This window comes from Canis lupus, chromosome 36, assembly GCF_048164855.1.
Source record: "Canis lupus baileyi chromosome 36, mCanLup2.hap1, whole genome shotgun sequence".
NCBI lineage: Eukaryota > Metazoa > Chordata > Mammalia > Carnivora > Canidae > Canis > Canis lupus.
The window spans coordinates 24,443,853-24,464,957 of NC_132873.1; the positions used below are offsets into that span (position 1 = coordinate 24,443,853).

Consider the following 21,105-nt stretch of genomic DNA (forward strand, 5'->3'; position numbering starts at 1 on the left):
GGGTTCCTTTTTTATTTGATTAAGTTTCTTTGTCTTGTTGCTATTACAAATAGGGTTAAAATATTTCTGTAGTTATGTTTTAGTAAATCTTGATTATTTTTGTAAGGATAAATTTTTAGAGGTAGAATTGCTGAATAAAAGTCCAACTAATATTTCTCTGTTGTTAAAATTTAAAAGACTAAACAAAACTGGTAATTTACTTAATAGAAATATTTTTCTCTAGCTAAAATGTGGTTTATCTTGACATTTTCAAAAATTATAGGCAGTTAAATTCATTATATGAAAAATTACTTCATTTAACATCATTTAGAACACTCTCAAAACTATGTAAAAGATCAACATATTCTGGTTTTACCTACAATGTAGTTTATGTAATGTACATTTCTCTGTTTCTTTACAGTAAATTGTTGAAGACTACTTCACAATTTCCACTTCCTCTGGCTGTTGGTGTAATTGCTTTTGGGTCAGCACACTTATACAGGGTTCCGTGCTTTGTTTTCATTCCTCTTTTACTCCATGCATTGTGCAACTTTATGTAAGATTGGATTTAAGGAATGATAAAAATAATTTATACCTTTAGGGGGTCAGTAATAAGAAGGAATGCACAGATTCATCAGTGTGGACAGCAGGATCCTTTGGAGAAGACCAGTCTATTTTTACAATACTGAAAATAGGAAATTAGTTTTATAATGCTTGAGAAAGTAGTTTGAAGCATGATTTCGTTTTGTGGTATGGCAACTGCGTACTAGTCATTTTTGAAAAATTGGTAAAAACGTATGGTGGCCAGTTTTTGAGGACTTCTGCTTATCAGCTGTTCTGCTTGATTGGCCATACTAAAGATCTTCTAAATACTCAGTAAATGTAGCATTGCTTGTAATCTCAACTCAAGCATTCTGCTCATTTCATCAAACTTTCCTGAAAAGTCGGTTACTTTGTATTTGCTACAGCATGCATATTAAGAAATCAGTCTTAAAAGATGAATGAAAAAGATGAAATTCACAACTGTTTGATTTCTCGAAAATGAAATAATTTCAAAATGTCTTTGGTCAGTTTTTGGCAGCCACAGTGAACGAGGCATTTTTTAAACAAAGATTAAAATGCAACTTTTAATTTTAAGGAGACATGTTTTCTTGATAAGATTGAAAAATATAAACTCAAAACTTCATGAAATTTTCTCTCTCCTTTTCAAATTCAGATCTTATTTTGTATTCTTGGTGAATATCAGGAGACTATTAAAGAAATCTTTGTTAAATTTAAAGAAAATTGTCCCAGGTATTTGCTTACTGGCATTGGAGTAGTACAGTTGTTCAGTATAGACCATTTTATTTAATTCATTGACCCATGGTTGCCAAAAGTGCCTAAGATCATGATGGATTGTTAAAATAACAAGATTCCAGTGGTAAGAAAAAAACTCTAGGTTTGCACAATTTTTGTCTACCATAGGAAAAAATCAGCATAACCAAGCGGTGTACCACATTTGATATGTAAAATTATACTATTAATGGAATAACCAGCTGTTGCCCATTAATAGCGTAAGTATAAACAGTATACGTAAATAAATTGGAAGTTTTAGCCACGAGTTTAACAATGGCATCTTAATTTGCCAAGGTGATTACCTTGGTTTGACAGAAAAGAGAGTAATACTTCTATTTCATTTCAGACTTCAGCTCACTTTTAGCTACAAAAGAGCAGGTAATGGCGCTAAGTATCTTTGCCTTAAGGTAGAATAAGCTCAGGCAGAGGTATACTTGGCTCGTAGAGCCCTTCGGAACTTTGGATGTGTATGCTCTAAAGACCCAAACCTTTTAAGTAAAGCCCTTAAATCCCAGTAATACTTGTGGACTTTTGTCCTCGTTAGAACCCAGGAATGTCCTAGAGTACCAGATTCATTTTATCAGCGTTGCCTCTGGATTCCGTTATGGCCTCTCAGCTGTTAACTGCCTGTAGAGGATTACCCCCACTTCATTGCCTATAGAGAGTTACCTCACTTCTCTTCTCAGTTATTCCTCAGGTCCTTGCTGCTCTGGCATCAGTCGAAGAGGGTGTCTGTGTACTGTCTGTGAGGGTTATCAGTTTGTTTGATTTCATTGTCTTCTCTTCCAACCTCATTCCTATTGTTCAGTATTTATATTTTCACTTATGGAGATCATTAAAGGGAAGTGATAACCTCAGAGTACACATGGCTGGCATTTCAGGCTCTTGTTTGTTTGAAAGAGGCAGCAAAAGGATAAAATACAGAATGCTTGTGTGTTCAGTACCTAAAAGAAAAAGGAGTTTATTATACACTTGTCCCATAGCAAACCACATGTATATTTAAATAAGGACACGTCTGCTTATGTTTACCTATTCATACACTCATAAATAAGTTTATATACATTGTATTTTTGTGTTTTTCACGATACTATATTTTAAGTTACAAATTAAATATGTCACGTGACTATTTCTGAATTTAAACACATTTATATAAAGAACTTTAGAAAATTCATTAGTTTGTATCTTCTATTGACAGCCACAATCATTGTATCATCTAGAGTCTTCTTGTTCAGTCAGTACTGCTCATGAATAAAGTGTAACCAGCTTAAATTTCTCATTTGTGAGAGTCGGAGATTAGCTTTTTAAAGCAGCAGACTGGGCACACTAATTCTCACTAAATTTTCACGTAAGTGTAGTTATCAAGTCCTAAAGTCTTATTCCAACAAAGTTTTTCATTTTAGGACTATAAAAAGGATTCTAATTAAACATTTTATAGGGGACACCTGGGTGGCTCAGCGGTTGAGCACCTGCCTTCAGCCCAGGGTGTGATCCTAGAGACCCAGGATTGAGTCCCACGTCGGGCTCCCTGCATGTTTCTCCCTCTGCCTGTGTCTCTGCCTCTCTCTCTCTCTCTCTCTCTCTGTGTGTGTCTCTCATGAATAAATAAATAACATCTCTTTTAAAAATTATATAAACAACAGTAGGTTGAGTCTTTAGCCATCTCTCTCTCACTCACACACACACACACACACACACACACACACACACACACTTTGACAGGGTCTTTATCAAATCCTGACACACTTTAAGCCCAAATAACTACCAGAGATGTAAAGGTAGACTCTGTCTATCTGAAGATTACAGAAATTGATGTTTCTGTCACTGGGGGAAAAGAAAATTCTTTTGTCTTTAAATTATACATCGTTTCTACCATGCTTACAACCTATATTGTTAGCTGGTAAAACACAACAGCTTTATTAGCGATGTTACTAAAAATGAAATTGTTTATTGGCAGTTACAGGTTATCCAGTTCAGCCAACTTCTGAGCTCTAGAGCCATAACATTTTTTTATTTAGAATTTGAATTTCAAGTAAGTTTTGTGCTTCTAAAAATTACTCTTGGACCCTATTATTGATAACTGGATCAAACATACAGATCATACAGGGAAAATACTGAGTACGTTTAGTGTTTCTAAAGCCTCAGGTGGAGTTATTAGCATTATAATTTGGAACTGATACTATGATAGAAAACATTAACCTCTTTTTTCTGGATCTTTTTCATGCCAGAAATTGAACAAGTTTTGCTAATTCTTTTCTTGGTTGTCACCAGAATGAAAATATTTAAAAAGAGTGGTCGCAAAAAGCCATTCTTGCTTGGTTCACATTGATTTTGAGTTTCTTCAATATATATTGATCATGTATTGATTAATCTTTAATTTTTTCATATTTTGGTCAGATAAATTCAATGTATATAATGGGATACCCTTTTCTTGGTTGAACTATACTATGATATCTACATGATTATATAGTAAAGAAAAATAGACATAGTAAATATTTGCATTTGGTACACTCATGCAGATGGTACACATTTCCACCACACACACACACATTTAAATGAGGCAGATTATCTGATTTGCTTATCTAGTTCTACACTTTTCTTAATGCTTCAGACTCGTTATTCATAGCGTAGTATATTTATTTTACCTTGCTGCTCATTAGCACCTCTTACACAGTGGCCAGGGGAAATAGAAGGAGGTAAGACTCAATTTTCAGTTCTTGAAAGCTGTAAGGAAAATGGGAGAAACACTAAGATTATGGGATAAACTAGAACTGTTGATTCCTGAATCCCCAGATAGTTCAAATGACCTGTATTTTCATTTTAGGCATTAGGTCTAAATTTGTGTAATATCTTTATTAGGAGGTTTAGTGTAAAACTTTACAGTGCTGAATTTGCAAATTTAGTGACCTGTTACTAAAAATCAGATGGGAAATTTTTAAATATGTTGTGACTTTATGACTAGGCATCAGTTGGTTATTTTTTCATCACCACTTTTTGTTTTCTCAGTTTTACATCATAGGAAACTAGATACCTTATGAGGCTTTTCAGGAGGGAGTCAATTTTGAGAGCATGCCGCACTCCAAGGAAGTATTAAAAGTATCTTTGTATTATGCGGGGAGCCTGGCTGGCTCAGTTGGCGGAGCATGTGACTCTTGATCTCAGGATTGTGAGTTCAAGCCCTATATTGGGTATGGAAATTACTTAAACTCTTTAAAAAAAAGAAAAAGTATCTTTGCATTATGAAATTAGACCCTGACAGAAAGCCTCCTTGCCACACAAGGTAAATGTAGAAGATACTTTTACAAAAAAAAATGGTTAAGAGCTGAAATTTTATCTCACTCTTTTTGAACAAAGGACAGCATTTCAAATTAATGAACTTTTATTTATAAATATGACTCATGCATTCCTTCACAGTATGTTTCAACAGTCTGAGGAGATAGGAAGTCTATGAGACTCCTTGTGTTCTTTACTTTTAATAAGCATAGGAAAGAAGAGATCAGTAATCCAAATCTGAGAGTATGTGTACTGTAAATGTTTAAGAACTCACATTTTTGTGATATATTATGAATATAGAAGACTGAATTTTGTATATTAACAGTTTTAAGAACAGAATAAAGTTTGGAAATAGTGAGAATAGACTTATTTCATTAATAGTATAAATATAACAGTACACCTGAATCAATAATACACGTCTTTCAAAAGTTAAATGATACCTTAAGCTACATGTTGATTATGTTGTCTATGGTTGAAATTTTTAATCCAATACAAGACTTTCTAAAAGTGTTTGGCATGTTTTGCTGCCAAAAATGACTATAGTTTGAAATGCCAAGTAACCAATTTCTGATGACTTTGTATAGGACTTGATATATATATGAGTCAATTATTCTGTGCTGATTCTGTACATTGTAACTTTGAACACTTGTGAAAAACTGTATTTGTTGATATATTTTGGGTAGTGTAAATTTGTTTGCATATTTGAATTTTAAACTTAAGGAAGGCTGAAACGTAGTCATTTTTGTAAAGCTCGTATGCTATTTTCAATGTTATTTTTGCTTTTAGTATTTGTATTCTAGTAATGTTATTGGTGAAAGATTTATAGACAAAGCATAGAACCATTAACTGTTCATAAGCCTAAATTATAGGCATATTTTATATTTCATGTTACACTTGTTTTGTTTTGTATTGGATTTTTTACATCCCTTTTACAAGAAAAAAAGACACATTTGAATTTTTTAGCATAAAACTCTACACTGCAAAATATAACTATATTCATATGGTTAGCAAAATATGCTTTGCCACCAAAGCTAAATGAAACTGTAAAATACCTCTAGATATTTGTGCCAATGAATTTTTCTTAACATATTGGGATTAAAGCAAAATAATATTTTCAGTATTTTTCATCTAGGACTTATTAAATATATAAATCACCAAAACTTATATTCCATACCCTGAATTTTTCTTTGAATATATATAATATGCCATAATATATTTTGTCTGATTTCTGGAATAATGTTCTCTGATTTTGGGAGGTTTAAGAGTTAATTTACCCAATAAGGATCTTTTATTAATTGATTGAAGTAATCTTGCTTCATTCATCACAGATTCATTCTGTTTTATAAAACTTTAAATTTTGTTGCACAGATTATTTTTAGTACAGGTGTCTCTCATTTATGTAATAGAGATTTTACTGTGGAATTTGTTTTATTTTCTATGTATTTCTATTCAGATCACATGTCTCAAAGGGGAAAATTATCTACCATATCCTACATAGTACAATGAAATAAACATTTTTAAATGCATATTTTAGCAGAAAATATAAACAGTGGTGTTAATGCTGCAGTGTTAACATTGATGCATGGTGGTGTACGCATGAGAGAAAAACAGAAAAATGATGGACTCACAAACATATTTATTCTGATTTAAATTCTTTAACTTCTCCCCCATAGAAATTCTCAAAGGGAATTTCAAATTTCAGTCCCTCACATTATGCAATTTTTCCCATCGTTTTAATGTCACTTATTGTTTCTCTGTCCAGCAATGTTGATGCGGTTTGCAAAAGTAGCCTTGGAAGTAAAGAGGCAAGAGAAAACCAAATTTGACCTTGATTAGTGACAGTTTATCCAGGTAACTGGTAGTGACTGGATATTAATAAAAAGATGACGTACAAAACTTAAAATTCAGTTAACATTGTTTTTTTGGAATGAGGTTTTCCTTGGTGTTAAATAATTTTATCCCAAGTAAGAGATACCTGTATTTTAATACAACCATGCTATCTACATAATCAAATATACATTGGTTGGAGTGTTAGTACAAATAATCTCTCCCTCCAGATAAGAATCTCCCAATTTTTAGTGTATGTGATCCAGGAAATTGTATTGTGTGCTTACATTTTTGAAAATATAAAAATGACTGACTTTAGATATATTATTTTGAAGTGATTGTATTAGTTTCTTAAACTTACGACTAACTAAATGTAGCAACATACCCATGAAAAACCAGACCAAAATTGAACGCATATTATCACTGTGACCTTGAGCTTAGAGTCGTATAGGATAAAACAGACTGTGCCTTAAAATGAAGGAATGCCCTACTATTTTATAACTGTATATTTTATTATGGGTGGTCTTCTTAGATTGCCCCCCCCTTTTTTTCCCTTAAAGTTGATGAAGTAAAAATTTTAAAGTTGACCAGTATTTCTTTGCTCTAGAGGCTTCCCTTAATTTCCAGAGTTCTCATTTTGAATTAAAATTTACTTACACTTCATAGATGTAGAAAAGTAATTTTGGTTAAAGTTTATGAAAATAAATTTATTTTAGGAAAAGGTGGTGGCACTTCTGTTTTGCACTTGTTTACATGTGGAAAAATCTTCAAATGTAATTTTTTTGTCTTTTTAATAAGTAAACTATCAAAGACATGAATTCTTCCTTAAGACCTATACTTACTTTTCCTGAGATTATTGAGGCTCATATTTGAATATCACACTTAGTTTACCCAATAACGAATTTTCGGTTCTTAAACGCAGACTCATGCAGTATATTTTTAAACATAATTTCCCCCTTTTCTCTTTTTCCTTGCTAATAATTATTTTTAAGGTATCAACTGGTTCCAACTGTTGTGTTAATGTTTTTTTTAATGTAAAGAGTTGTATTTTTACTGTGCTTATTTTAAAATAATATAATTTCTATTAAGACAAATTATTCCATTCATAGGACATAATGGCCTCTGCTAAAAGATGCCCACATCTCTGTGTACTTAGGATTTGTTGTATTTTTTTCAGTGTCAATTTTGAACATAAACTCAACACATTTCTTCTTCCCATTTCATCTCTACTACCTCTCCTCAAAGACAAAAATCTCAGTTTCTCTACATGTCAGTAGAAAGAAAACATGTCTTTCCTTAAAACATGTTAAGTTTAAGATGGAAATAGTTTGGGCAAGGAAATGTAATAAAATACATGGCTGTCAACCTGCATCCATCTTTATGTTATAGTTAAAAGTTTATAAAGGACAAACTATGTGTTACGCTAAGAAAGACCCAGTAATCCTTTATTTGCAAATTAATAACTTTGTTCTCATCCAGAAAACACAGTGCATAGTAACAATAAGTGCAAAGAAGGTTGTCCTGTAGTATATACAGAAAAATGATTTTCACCTTGCAGATTTTTCCATTTAAATATGCATGATCTTCTCCAGTACTTTGTATAAGGTGTATGAAACACACGTGTGATTTTGTGTGTATTTTTTATATAAGTACGACACTACGTTTAACTGGTTGTAATTCACAAAAAGTGCTATTTATTATACTCTGTAGAGTATTGTATGTGTTTTTATCTGTGTTTCAGCGTTATGGTGTGGGGTTTCATAGGTGAATATTTGCCCTCAGTCTTCGCTCAGGTATTAATGTGTAGCAATTTTTGGTGCTTTCTTTTTAATCTGTCGTAATCTGGTGTTCTGAATGTTCAACAATAAATTTGGTGAACAAGAGCATGTGGTGCAGAGATTGCTTGCTTACACAGTACCATCTCAGGAAAAAAATCCTTCAAAATTACTTACAGCACATCTGGATTTCAGAAATTCGAATGCCTACTAGGCATGGCACATAATACAATGACACATCACATGTAAATATTAGAAGCAGGATAGATAACAATATGATATGCTGTAGCATTTGTATGTAGCATTTGTATCTCATGGCTCATGTTCTACCTTAAAGGAATGTAGTTATTTCTCCCAAATACAGGTCTCCTCCAAAGATCATACTTTCCACTTTTCTTATGCTAACTTTATATATGTTCTTAGGTGCCCAGTTTCTCAAATTACATGAAAATGAAAATAATTTAAACAGTTTGTAAACAGATTCCCGGGTTACCCTAGAACTACTAAATTTGATCTGTAGGGAAGAAACCTGGGATTCTCTTTTGACAAGTGCCCCAAATAGTAATTCTCAAACTGCTTTGGTCAATAAAATTAATTTGCTAGAGCTCCTAGAAGCATCCAGAAAGACTATCCTTAGGATTATGTGATGCCAAGAGACACTGCATAATTTGGGAATTTAGTATAGAACTAAACTTCATTAACAGTGAGTGAAAAGAGTAAAAATGGGGCAGTACATCTTTTGAGGGACAGTGTCTTCTTACACTGATGAGAAATGTTTTCTTTAAAAAAAATCGTTTTCTAAAAGATTTTAAGCAGCATCTCTAAATATATCAACATTTAAAAATCACCTGCATGTATTAACATCATATATATTATTACTGAATATACCCCCAGAAGTAAGTTTTTTCAAATGAGAAATATACTGCTAGAAGTTTTCATAGTTTCTTGGATACTTGGACAATTATCCTAAAAACACCGCAATATGGAGTATACAAAATGAAAGCCTCATAGAGCATTCCCACTAGATTTTCTCCCTTTTTCAAATTCCCACTTCAGGGGTCACTGGGTGGCGCAGCGGTTTAGCGCCACCTTTGGTCCAGGCTGTGATCCTGGAGTCCCGGGATCGAGTCCCACATGGGGCTCCCTGCATGGACCCTGCTTCTCCCTCTGCCTGTGTCTCTGCCTCTCTCTCTCTCTCTCTCTCTCTGTGTGTGTGTGTGACTATCATAAATAAATTTTTAAAAAATTAAAAAAAAACAAATTCCCACTTCGTCTTTACTCCCTTTCTATTTTATATATATAATTGCTGCATAGCAGATTAAATATTTAACAGCTTTAAACAACTATTTATTTGTTCACAGTTTTATACGCCAGAAGTCTCAGCACAGACCAACTGGGTTTTCTGCTCAGAATCACACTTCTAAAATCAAGGTATCGCCGGGACTACTGTCCTACCCTAGACATTCAGGTTCTTAGGGGCTAAGATTCCTCACTTTTTTCTAGGTGTTGACAGGGGTCTGTCTTCTGAGCTCCCGGTCTCCTTGTTACGTGCCCTTCCACAAAATGGCAGTTCGCTCCCTCAAGATCAACAGAATCACCATCACATTTTGAAATGTAAACTTCCCCTGTGACCTTTAGACTCGTTTTTTTTTTTTTTTTTAAACCCAGATTTAGAATGCTCCTGTGAGTAGCTCAGATCCACTGAGGTAATTTCCTTTTTGATTTGTGTGTGTGTGTGTGAGTTGTTTTGTTTTTGTTTTGGTGCAAAAAAGTGGCTTTATTAAAGCACAGGACAGGACCGGACCCATGGGCAGAAAGAGCTGCCTCCCTTTTGATTAGCTAGAGGCCAACCTTAATTACATCTGCAGAATCCCATTTGCCACTAGATAACAATCATGTTCCAGTCCTACTCACAAATTCCATCCACACTCAAGGGGCACAGGTGATACGAGATAGGGGCACTAGTGGCTGAGGATCTTGGGGCCGTTTTAGAAGTCTGCCTAGCGTGAACAGCAAGGAGCTAGTCTTTCATAATTGCTATGCTTAAGTAATAGTTTATTTCATGGTTCTAAGAGGGATATGATAAATATAAAATGTTTTAATGAAAGAAAAGCCCTCGATTCTTTCAACTTCTTGGTAAGATTTATTTTAGAGCACGCATGACTGTGCTATTTACTTTAGAGGGAAAAGGAGAGAGAATCTCAAGCAGATTCTCTCTGTTGAGCACACATCCCAACTTGGGGCTGGATCCTCACAGCCCTGAGATCATGACCTGGGCTGATGAACTCAAGAGTCAGATGCTTAACTGACTGAGCCACCCACGCGCCCCCCCCTTAAATTTTTTTTAAAGATTATTTGTGGGTGAGTGGGGAGAGGGGCACCAGGAGAGCATTTTCAAGCCAGCTTCCTGCTGGGCTCCATCCATGAGATAACCCATGGGCTCATGACCTGAGCCAAAACTGAGTCTGATGCTAAACCAATTGAACTATCCAGGTGCTCTTAATTGAATTTTTCTTTTTCTTTTTCTTTTCTTTTTTTTTTTTTTTAGGATTTTTTTATTTGAGAAAGAGACAGAGCATGGGTCGGGGAGCAGAGGGAGAAGCAAACTCCCCACTGAGCAGGGAATGATTCCCATGACCTTGGGATCATGACCTGAGCCTGTCAGACACTTAACTGACTGAGCTACAGAGACGCCCCAAGTGAATTTCAAAACAGAAGAAAACAGTCTTGATCCCTGGACTACTTCATGTGTGCGTGTATGCATACACACACACACGTTGTTGCAGTACCATACAGTTTTAAATTAACTTTTTTAAAAAAGAAGCCCCTTGTTGCAATGAGACTATAATGCAGTAAGTTCTTTAGGTCCCAGAATACAACTAACTGGAATTCTTAATCAGAGATACAGCTGTGGGGCACCCGGTGGCTCAGTTGGTTAAGTGTCCAACTCTTGATTGCAGCTCAGATCTTGATCTCAGGGTCGTGAGTTCAAGCCCTGCATTGGGCTCCATGGACATGGAGCCTACTTTTAAAAATTATATATATAATTATATATATTTAGTTGTTTATATATATTTATATTTTATAACTTTAAAAGGAAAAATAGGAAAATTACAGAAAATAAGCAATTTCTTTTACTAAAAACATTCCAGATAGACTGCCTTGTCACTTATAATGTATCCTTTTAGCAGATAATCCTAGAGTACCTGTTGTACCAGAATCCATGCCAGATACATTCACATTCAGCTTCTCATTTCACTCCTCATTAAAAACCCTTAGAGGGAAGATTATTATCCCCACATTACAAGAAAGGACATAGTATCAGAGAAATTGAACAATTTGCCCATGGTCGAATTCAAAGGAGATTGTCTAAGAAAGAGTTCTTTATACTGAAGACATGCAATATGTAATATTTGTTCACGCCCTACTCTGTCAAAATCTTTCCTGACCATAGTAGTTATTCACTTGCCTTGAAAAAAAATTTCCCAATAATCTCCTAATCTTTTTTATTACTCTTTCTATACTTTTCCTTAGAGATTTCATCTAACTCTCTGACTCTAATGTATTTTTGGTGGATGATTCACCAAGTCAGACTTTCCTCCTCAGCTCTACATCTAATTATCTCTGAGTCAATGGCAGTATATGTAGCCTCCTTGGGACCACATCTTCATCCCTAAGTTACGGCCAGTAATATCTTACAGACCTGGCATGAGGACAAAATGAGATAATGGGCCAAATGCACATGATACCTAGTAGGTGCTTGAGAACCGATAGGTGCTTTCTTCTAGCTCTCCAATCTCTAGTTTTCTCTAAACTAGACAAATCAATTTTTGAAATTTCAACTTCTAATTTCTTTCCCTCCCTAATTAGCAACTTTTTAGTTTCCAAACTTCTATTAAAGCCTCCCCATTACACAAATTGAAAACCCACTTATTTTGATCATTTCCTTCTTGCTTACAGCATGCAGTAATTTCTCCCTTCCTTACTACATGCAGTCAGTTGCTAAGCCCTAAACAGTCCAGCACTTTAGGGTCACCCTCACATTGGTGCACTCCTTTCTGGCTCTCACCCTAGTTTAGGCCGTCATTACTAGCATTCCACATTTTACAGCAGCTTTGTAAATGATCTCTTTCCCCTTCTCTTACCCATTTTGCTTCTATCCTGCACATTATTTTACCATTAATCTTAATTAATTAAACAGCAAATTAATATAAGTATTAGAACTCTCTTTTCCAAAACTTTTTTAGTCTTCCCTCATGTTCTAGATACAGTCCAAACAAACTCCTTTTGACAACTTGACCATTCGACATGTCCAGTCATTCTTCTACCATTTTCCAAAGACACCCATCTCCTCCCCACACAAACTATTTGAGTTAGGATTAATTTGCAGGAAACAGAAACCTGACACTTTGCTAAAACAATGAATTTTTCAAGTAGAAAGTTTAGGGTAACTCTCCCTGAAGTCATCAAAAACTAAAATACCTTTTAGTCCATTAGTTCTCCATCCTTAATGTGTGGCTTTCTTAACAAAGTGGCTGCTGCATAATATTTGGATTTGAGGAAGAAGGAGGGGGAAGGAACAAAAGGATCTCTGCTTTTATTTGGAAAAGATGTTCCCTCTTGGGACGCCTGGGTGGCTCTGTGGATGAGCATCTGCCTTTGGCTTAGGTCGTGATCCCAGCGTCCTGGAATCAAGTCCCACATGAGGCTCCCCACAGGGAGCCTGCTTCTCCCTCTGCCTGTGTCTCTGCCTCTCTCTCTGTGTCTCTCATGAATAAATGATTCTCCCTGTCTTGTCCCTTTCCCACCTCAGGGACTTCTGTCCATAGCTCACGGGCCAGAATGATATCACGTGAACACTAAGAAATACACGGGAAGCCATGGAAACCAGTTTTAAGCTGTCTATGTTGCCTTCCCAGACAATGGCCAAGAAGAAAGATGGATTAATCTATGCGGCTACCATAACCGAATACCACGGGCTAGGTGGTTTAAACAACAGAAATGTATTTATCACAGTTATGGAGGCTGGACAGTCCAAAATCAATGTGCTGGCCTACTGGGGGTTAAGGCTTCAACATATGAATTTGGGGGGAACACAATTCAATCTATAGCAAAAGGGATAAAAAGAAGCAACAAGCAGATTCGGCCACACAAGCCCCCTGGGCTACCTCATCCTAAGTCTCTCCTCCCTTTTGCTACTTTCCTCCCTTTACTTAAGAATCTCCTTCCCACAACCTGGATGTCAAAATTCTCCTCACGAAAATCTATCAACTGCCACAGTCAGGACTAATCTACATGTCCCTCCTTGCAGCCCTTACTGCCATAGTTCTATACCCTAGGAAGGTCATCACGTTACATCTTGTGTGCTTTTCATGTGCAGTTCTTACTAGGGACACTGACTTAACGTCTACATGTCAGGTGCCACGCTAGACCCTTCATATGTATCATTTCTAATTTTTATGACAACACTGCAAAGTGAGATTACTTCACAGATGAGGAAATTAAGGTGCAGAGAGATTAAATAACTTGTCCAAGGGAATGGCAGAGCTGAGATTTAGACATGGTTAAATTTGATTCTGAAACCCTTCCCGCCACGCCATGCTATTTCTCCAAATGGATTTTTTGCTCCTAGAGGGCAGGGATCGTGTCTCTTCCTATATGCCACCTCTTTGTAGTCCCACACTTAGCAATGCATATTTCACATGGTTGAAATTTGTTAATTTTTTTTAACAAACAGTAGTAACAATGGCCCAAGATACTTCAAAAGCCTAATTTACCAAAAACCAGTTATGTTTATAACAAATTGCCTATGTGTTGGTAAGTGTTGAAGCTGAGTGATAAGTACATGGAATTACATTACTCTGTTCTCTTTACTTTTGCATTACATTGGAGTTTTACATAACAGGGAAAAATCAATTATGGCCCAAATATTGTACTTTATATGTTTTGGATATAAGTTCTTTATTAGGTATATGTTTCATTTTTTTCTCACTTGTGAATTGTTTTTTCATTTTCTTTTAATTTTTTTTATTTATTTATGATAGTCACACAGAGAGAGGAGAGAGGCTGAGACACAGGCAGAGGGAGAAGCAGGCTCCATGCACTGGAAGCCCAACGTGGGATTCGATCCCGGGTCTCCAGGATCGTGCCCTGGGCCAAAGGCAGGCGCCAAACCGCTGCGCCACCCAGGGATCCCTGTTTTTTCATTTTCTTAACATGGTATTGTGAAGAACAGAAGCTATTATTATTATTATTATTATTATTATTTAGAGAGGGAGAAGGAGAGGTGGTAGGGACAGAGGGAGAGAGAGAATCTTAAGCATGTGCAGCTTGATCTCACAACCCTGAGATCCTGAGCCAAAATCAAGAGTTGGATGCTTAACTGACTGAGCCTACCAGGTGCCCCAAGGATGTTATTTTTTATGAAGTCCAATTTATCAATTTTTTCTTTATAGTTTGGGCTTTTAAAATATTTTAAAATTTCTATTTTAATCTGTCCACTGGTATTTTAGTTGTGCAACAGATTTGTTTTCAGAATATATAAAATACTTCTATAACTCAATCTTAGAGCCTTAATAACCCAATTTTTATAAGTGGAATTTTTTTTTAAAGTGCAGCAGGTAATATTTTTAACGGAAACTTAGAAGTCCTTACTGCCGCTTGGGAGCACATTACTGTTGGAGGATTAAGGTGAAATGATCTCTGCTGTCAAGATTTCTTGCAGATTCTCCCAAGGACAGACTTGTCCAGTGCATTTTTAAAGAGAAAAGGTAAATGTCTGCTATTCAACTTTGTTTAAAATAATTGGATAACATGCACCTAGAGTACTAAAGAGCTCCCAGAATACTAAGAACTAAGCATTGTTTGGCGGGGGGGTTGGGGGGGGCGGAGGGGGATGTTTGAGTTTTGCTTGGGGGAGGGAAGTTTGTTGATTTTTTTTTTAAATAGAATAAAAGCTCACCGGTTCTATTTCAGAGCTCACAATTGATTACTAGCACCAAGAAAGAGAATCATTTGCCCATTATGTCCAAAAACATCCAAAGAAATGCCGGTCTGAATTGTCCTCAATTTTTCCCTTCTCTGAAACTACTCCCTTTGTCATACAAAATATATGCCTGGAAATTTACGTAATATTTTAAGAATGTTGTTTCTTCCCTGATACTTGCATAATTTTATTAATGGATTAAAATATGTGGTCCATTACAAAATTATGTGACTCATGGATTAGGGTCTTATTTAATAGTCTAAGACGGAACCTTTTTTCACCCTTTTTGTATCCAAAAAAACCCATTTTATTTACTTATTTATTTAAAGATTTTATTTATTTATTTGACAGAGAGAGAGCACAAACAAGGGAAGTAGAAGGTAGAGAGAGGGAGAAGCAGGCTCCCTGCTCCATGAGACTCGATCCCAGGACCCGGGGTTCATGACCTGAGCCAAAGGCAGACACTTAACCAACTGAGCTACCCAGAATCCCCAGAAAACCATTTTAAAGTATATTTTCACTCACACAAAACTTTGGGTTCATAATAGACCTTTCAACCCAAAGCCATTTGTATTGTGAGTTGAATGACAAGAAGCTCCACCTTTCTCAAAAGAAAATAAAGAATTTAGAGCCTGCTTCTTGGTCTGTCCATGGTTCATCATACTCAGTAGAAGCTAAAGCAGTTGCAGAGTTGTGGGGCTTCCTTTGGAATTGGCCCAACATTTCAACACTTCTTGTGTTAGTTTCCTGTGGCTACTGCAGCAAATTGCCAAGAAGTAGGAGGCTTAAAACAACAAAAATGTATCTTCTCACAGTTCTGGAGGCAAGAAGTCTAAAATTAGTTTCACTGGACTAAAATCAAGGTGTAGACAGGACTACACTTCCTCTGGAGACTCTAGGGAAGAATCCATTCCTTTCTTCTTTGAGCTTCTCTTCCCACATTCTTTGGATTGTGGTTTTAACTCCAGAACAACTTAAATAGAACGATATGTGTGGTCATAAAAGTCCCACACTCTGCCCATTTCCTTTCTTCTTTCTTCTTTCTTCTTTCTTCTTTCTTCTTCTTCTTCTCCTTCTCCTTCTCCTTCTTCTTCTCCTTCTCCTTTTTCTCCTTCTCCTTCTTCTCTTTTCTTCTTCTTCCTTCTTCTTCTTCTTCTTCTTCTTCTTCTTCTTCTTCTTCTTCTTCTTCTTCTTCTTCTTCTTCTTCTTCCTTTTCTTCTTCTTCTTCTTTCTTTTGCAACAGCCTGGGAGAATAGTAATTTACACATTACTGGTCCATTGAATATTCAAGTCAAAGCAACAAATACTTATTGGCCACCTATAGTTATCTCTTCCCTTTTTTTTACAATATGACAGGACGTAAATCTTTAGATAACAATAGAAATGTAACAGGCTCAAATTGCAAAAGAGCATTATAAGAACCTAAGCTCAACTTTTGCCTAAAGAATTATTAATTCCATACATATTTGTGATACGTTTGCCTACTGTATACTAGGCATTATGCCAGTGATTTAAAAAAGCAGTGATGAAAAGGACATGATGCCTCCTTCAAGGAGCTCACTTTGGGAACAATGAGACATGTGGAAGCAAATGAAGTCATTCTAATTCAACAGGGTAAGAGCTGTTGAGGTGACTAAATAGTTTCTTTTCCTGAGAAGAAGTGACATTTAAGGTGAGCCTTGAAGGACAGGGATAAGCTCGCAAGGGTTAGAGAAGGTGTTCCAGGCAGAGGCAACAGCCAAGTCCAAATCACCAAAGTAGAAGTATGGGTGATGCTCACTGGAGAGGTCAAATGACTGGAATGGTAGGGCTGGGTTTTTTTGAGGGCCTTTACATCATGGTTTAGAGCCTAGATTTTATCTTAGAGGCATCAAGAACCCACTAGAGGTGGATGTGATCTTGTAAGGTTTTCTTCATCAGTGTAACCTTCTTTTTCTGTTGCCTCTGCTCCAGGGTCCCTTGCAAAGCCAAAGGTGCTGCCAAGCACCTCAGACTCTCTGTGACAAAACCAGACTGAAGACAGAAAAGCTGTTTGCAAAGCCCTAAGGAATTGTTTAGCTTGCCATGTTTTAGGATAAATCTTTTACTCCTTTCTTGGGACTTTGGAGATACCGATACGGCCTGGAACGACAGGGGCCTGGGAGCCTGGTTCTCAAATACAGGTTGAGAGAGTTTGGTTTCCATCTCAGTCACTGTGTGGAACGAGATATCTGTTTTCTTGCTGTTTCTCCAAGCTGGCTTCAGATCAAACGTCATTATCATGATTTTTACCTGTGTTGCCTCCACTCCTTCATCCTAGTTGTAGGAGAAATAGCTTGAACTTAGGGCAGGATTGAAAAGTATGTGCTGGCTGGCCCTCTGTGACTAGTGTTGGTTTCTCAGGAAGAAGGTGGCCAGAGGAAGACCCGTGGGAGAAAGGAAGGCTGCTGCTGAAGCCCCAGCTGGTACCCAGGAACCTGATGAAAGCAGAGGCCCTGAGGCCAGGCAGTGAGAGCAGATGCTCTTAAGGAAGGATGGTCAGCCCACTTGGCCTTTGCTCTCCTTCCTTTATGGACTCCAACTTCTAGAATCAGCTCTAAGTACTCTGGCACTTAAGAGGTATAAAAAGCTGTAACGTGTTTTAAACAGATGAAGATCTTTTTTCTTTGTTAATATTCCCCTTCAACATTTTAAAAACATTTAAGACAAAACAAAGGATAGCAAAGAATTAAAGAGATTTCTGTATGGCCAGAGAATTCTGAGGTCAACTCCATAGAATCAGAAATACTTTATGTAGTATCTTTATGGCCAAAGGGACAGAGTGTTAACCATATAGTGGAGGTGTTTGACAAAATCATGGATTAAAAAAAAAAAAAAAAACTAATTTTCACCCCCATCTGAATTGGAGAGAAAAGGAATCCAATTTCAGGGTTTCGGAGCCTTCCCACACCACTCCGAGGTCTCACAGGATCCAGAAACTTTATGTGACCCCCAGGACACGGGGGGTGAACCTCTTCTATGCATCACGGTCACTGTAGACCCCCTGACCCATGGCTCTTGGCTTCCGTTCTGTGCCTGACAAGAGGCCTATGCCTCTTCTCTCTTTAGTCTACCTTCAAACTGAAATCTGCCCACTGCCAGGAAAAAGATGATTGCTATGAGCAGAAAGCTGGCTGGCTCACTCTATTAACCATATGAGCCACTTTTCCAATGGCTTTGAAGTTCTCATCATTACTGAGGAAGCAATCAATAGACAATAATTTTCCCTTTCCCTCATTCAGAGCAGGGAAAAGAAAAGAAGATTAAATTCTTGTCCCTGTTCATGAAAATAGCTAAATAGCTACATCAGCTCTGTCTTTTTCTGTCTAATAGAGACAGGAAGGACTTGAGGAGTTTGTACAGTCCAACAGGTCGCCTTAACACCTCTCTGTGCCTCTCATAATACCCTCTTCATTTGGCATCCTTTCCTCACCTTTATCGTCACATTGAATTTATTACCTAATTAAGTTTATAATTCAGTCAGCATGTTTATTGGGTTTCTTTTATGTGGGTAGCCCTGTGCTGAGTGCTCTATTTTCTTCTCAATTTCTGCTTGAGAAATGCCAGCAAAGACTTTCATTCAGATGCATGTAGAAGAGCCTTTCTGCCTAGAATATCCCAACTGCTACTTTCACAAATGTTATATTTAATGAAGAGCCCACACGGGATCATTTAGACCTGAAACTAATGGCTTGGGAATCTAAACTATCTTTTTTTTTCTTCTTTCCTGAGTAAATTCATTGATCAAATACTTGCGAAATATCCACTTAGTGCCACGCTGATACATTTTGAAGAAAATGTCATCGTCAGCTTTATCCATAATCCATTCTGCTCTTTAAAACAAAGATTTAAAATTAATAAACAACTAAAGGATTTAAAAACACACACTTGTTTTATTTAAGTATTTAATTTCTTTTAACAATCAGAGAAACTGCAGTCTTAGTGAATAAGATGTAACATGTATATGTTACCTTTAGTCCATGGCTCTGTTGAGAAACTATACAGGCATGCTTTATTTTACTGTGCTTCGCTTTATTGCACTTAGTAAATACTTTGTTTTTTACACATTCAAGGTTTGTGGCAACCCTACGTCTAGCAAGTCTACTGGCACCATTTTCTCAACACATTTGCTCCCTTCATGTCTCTGAATCAGATTTTGGTAATTCTCACAATATTTCAAACTTTTTCCTTATTATTATATTTGTTATGGTGATCTGTCATCTTTGATGTTACTATTATAATTGTTTTGGAGATGTCAAACCACACTCACATAAGACAGTGAACTCAATAAATGTACGTGTCCTGACTGCTCAACCAACTGGCTGTTCTCCGATCTCTCTCCTTCTCCCTGACACACACCTATATTGAAATTAGGCCAATTAACAACCACAATGGCCTCTAAGTGCTCAAGTGAAAGGAAGAGTTGCACATCTCTCACTTTAAATCAAAAGCTAAAGGGGCACTGTGTGGCTCAGTCAGTTAAACAACTGACTCTGATTTCAGCTCAGGTCATGACCTCAGGGTCGTGAGCTCAAGCCCCACATCAGGCTCCACACTGGGCATGGAGCCCGCTTAAAATTCTCTCTCTCTCTCCAAAGGAAGGAAAGAAAGAGAGAAATAAAACAAAAGCTAGAAATGGTTAAGCTTAGTGAAGAAGACATGTTGAAAGCTGAGATAGGCTGAAAGCTAGGTTTCCTGTGCCTATTAGCCAAGTTGTGAATGCAAAGAAAAAGTTCTTGAAGGAAACTAAAAGTACAACTGCAGTGAACACCTGGATGATACGAAAGCAAAATAGACTTATTAATGATACAGAGAAAGTTTTAGTAGTCTGGATAGAAGATCAAACCAGCCACATCATTCCCTTAAGCTAAAGCCTAATCTAGAGCAAGACCCTAACACTCTTCAATTTTATGAAGGCTAAGAGAAGTGAGGAAGCTGAATAGAAATATGAAGCTTAAAAAAAAAAGAAATATGATGCTCACAGAAGTTACTTCACAAGGTTTTAGGAAAGAAGCCATCTCTAGCACATACAAGGGCAAAGTGAAGCAGCAAGAGCTGATGTAGAAATTGCACAAATTGGGCAGCCCGGGTGGCTCAGTGGTTAAGCACCTGCCTTCAGCCCAGGGCGTGATCCTGGAGACCCTGGATCGAGTCCCACGTCGGGCTCCCTGTATGGAGCCTGCTTCTCCCTCTGCCTGTGTCTCTGCCTCTCTCTGTCATTCATGAATAAATAAATAAATAAATTAAAAAAAAAAGAAATTGCACAAATTATCTGAAAGATCCAGCTAAGATAATTAATCAAGGTGGCTACACCAAACAACAGATTTTCCATTTAGACCAAACAGCCTTCCAGAGGAAGAAGATGCCATCTGGGACTTCCATAGCTAGTTACTGGAAGTCAGTGCCTGGCTTCAAAGCTTTGAAGGACAGGCTGACTCTCCTGTTTGGGGCTAATGCAACCGGTGACTTTAAGTTGAAGCCAATGCTCATTGACCACCTTGAGAATCTGAGGGTCTTTAAGATTTACACCAAATCTACTCTGGATCAACAAAGCCTGGATGACAGCACATCTGTTTACACCATGGCTTACCAAATATTTTAAGCCCATTGTTGAGACCTACTGCTCAGAAGATCCCTTTCACTGCTCATTAGCAATGCACTTGGTCTCCCAAGAGCTCTGATGGAGATGTACAGTAAGATTAATGTTGTCTTCACGCCTGCTAACACCACACTCATTCTGCAGCCCATGGGTCAAGGAAATACATTTCATAAGGCTATAGCTGCCATGGATAGTGATTCCTCTGATGGATCGGGGCAAAATAAATGGAAAGCCTTCTGGAAAGGGTTCACCATTCTAGATGCCATTAAGAGCATTGGTGATTTGTGGGAAGAGGTCAAAATGCCAACGGTCACAGG

General features: G+C 36.9%; 1 protein-coding gene and 1 long non-coding RNA gene across 2 annotated transcripts in view; both read left to right on the plus strand.

The window, feature by feature from the left end:
* PGAP1 (post-GPI attachment to proteins inositol deacylase 1) overlaps positions 1–8,294 on the plus strand; it is a 74,773-nt gene extending 66,479 nt beyond the window's left edge. Inside the window, exon 27 of the mRNA XM_072813441.1 lies at positions 401–8,294. Coding sequence (XP_072669542.1) covers positions 401–539 — 139 coding nt within the window. The 3' untranslated portion in view covers positions 540–8,294. The remainder of the gene's footprint in view (positions 1–400) is intronic.
* Positions 8,295–9,547: 1,253 nt separating this feature from the next.
* LOC140625394 (uncharacterized) lies at positions 9,548–19,488 on the plus strand. The gene is made up of 3 exons (XR_012024720.1): positions 9,548–9,617; positions 14,799–14,956; positions 17,125–19,488. It is a non-coding gene; the product is annotated as an uncharacterized lncRNA (long non-coding RNA).
* Positions 19,489–21,105: the final 1,617 nt, after the last annotated feature.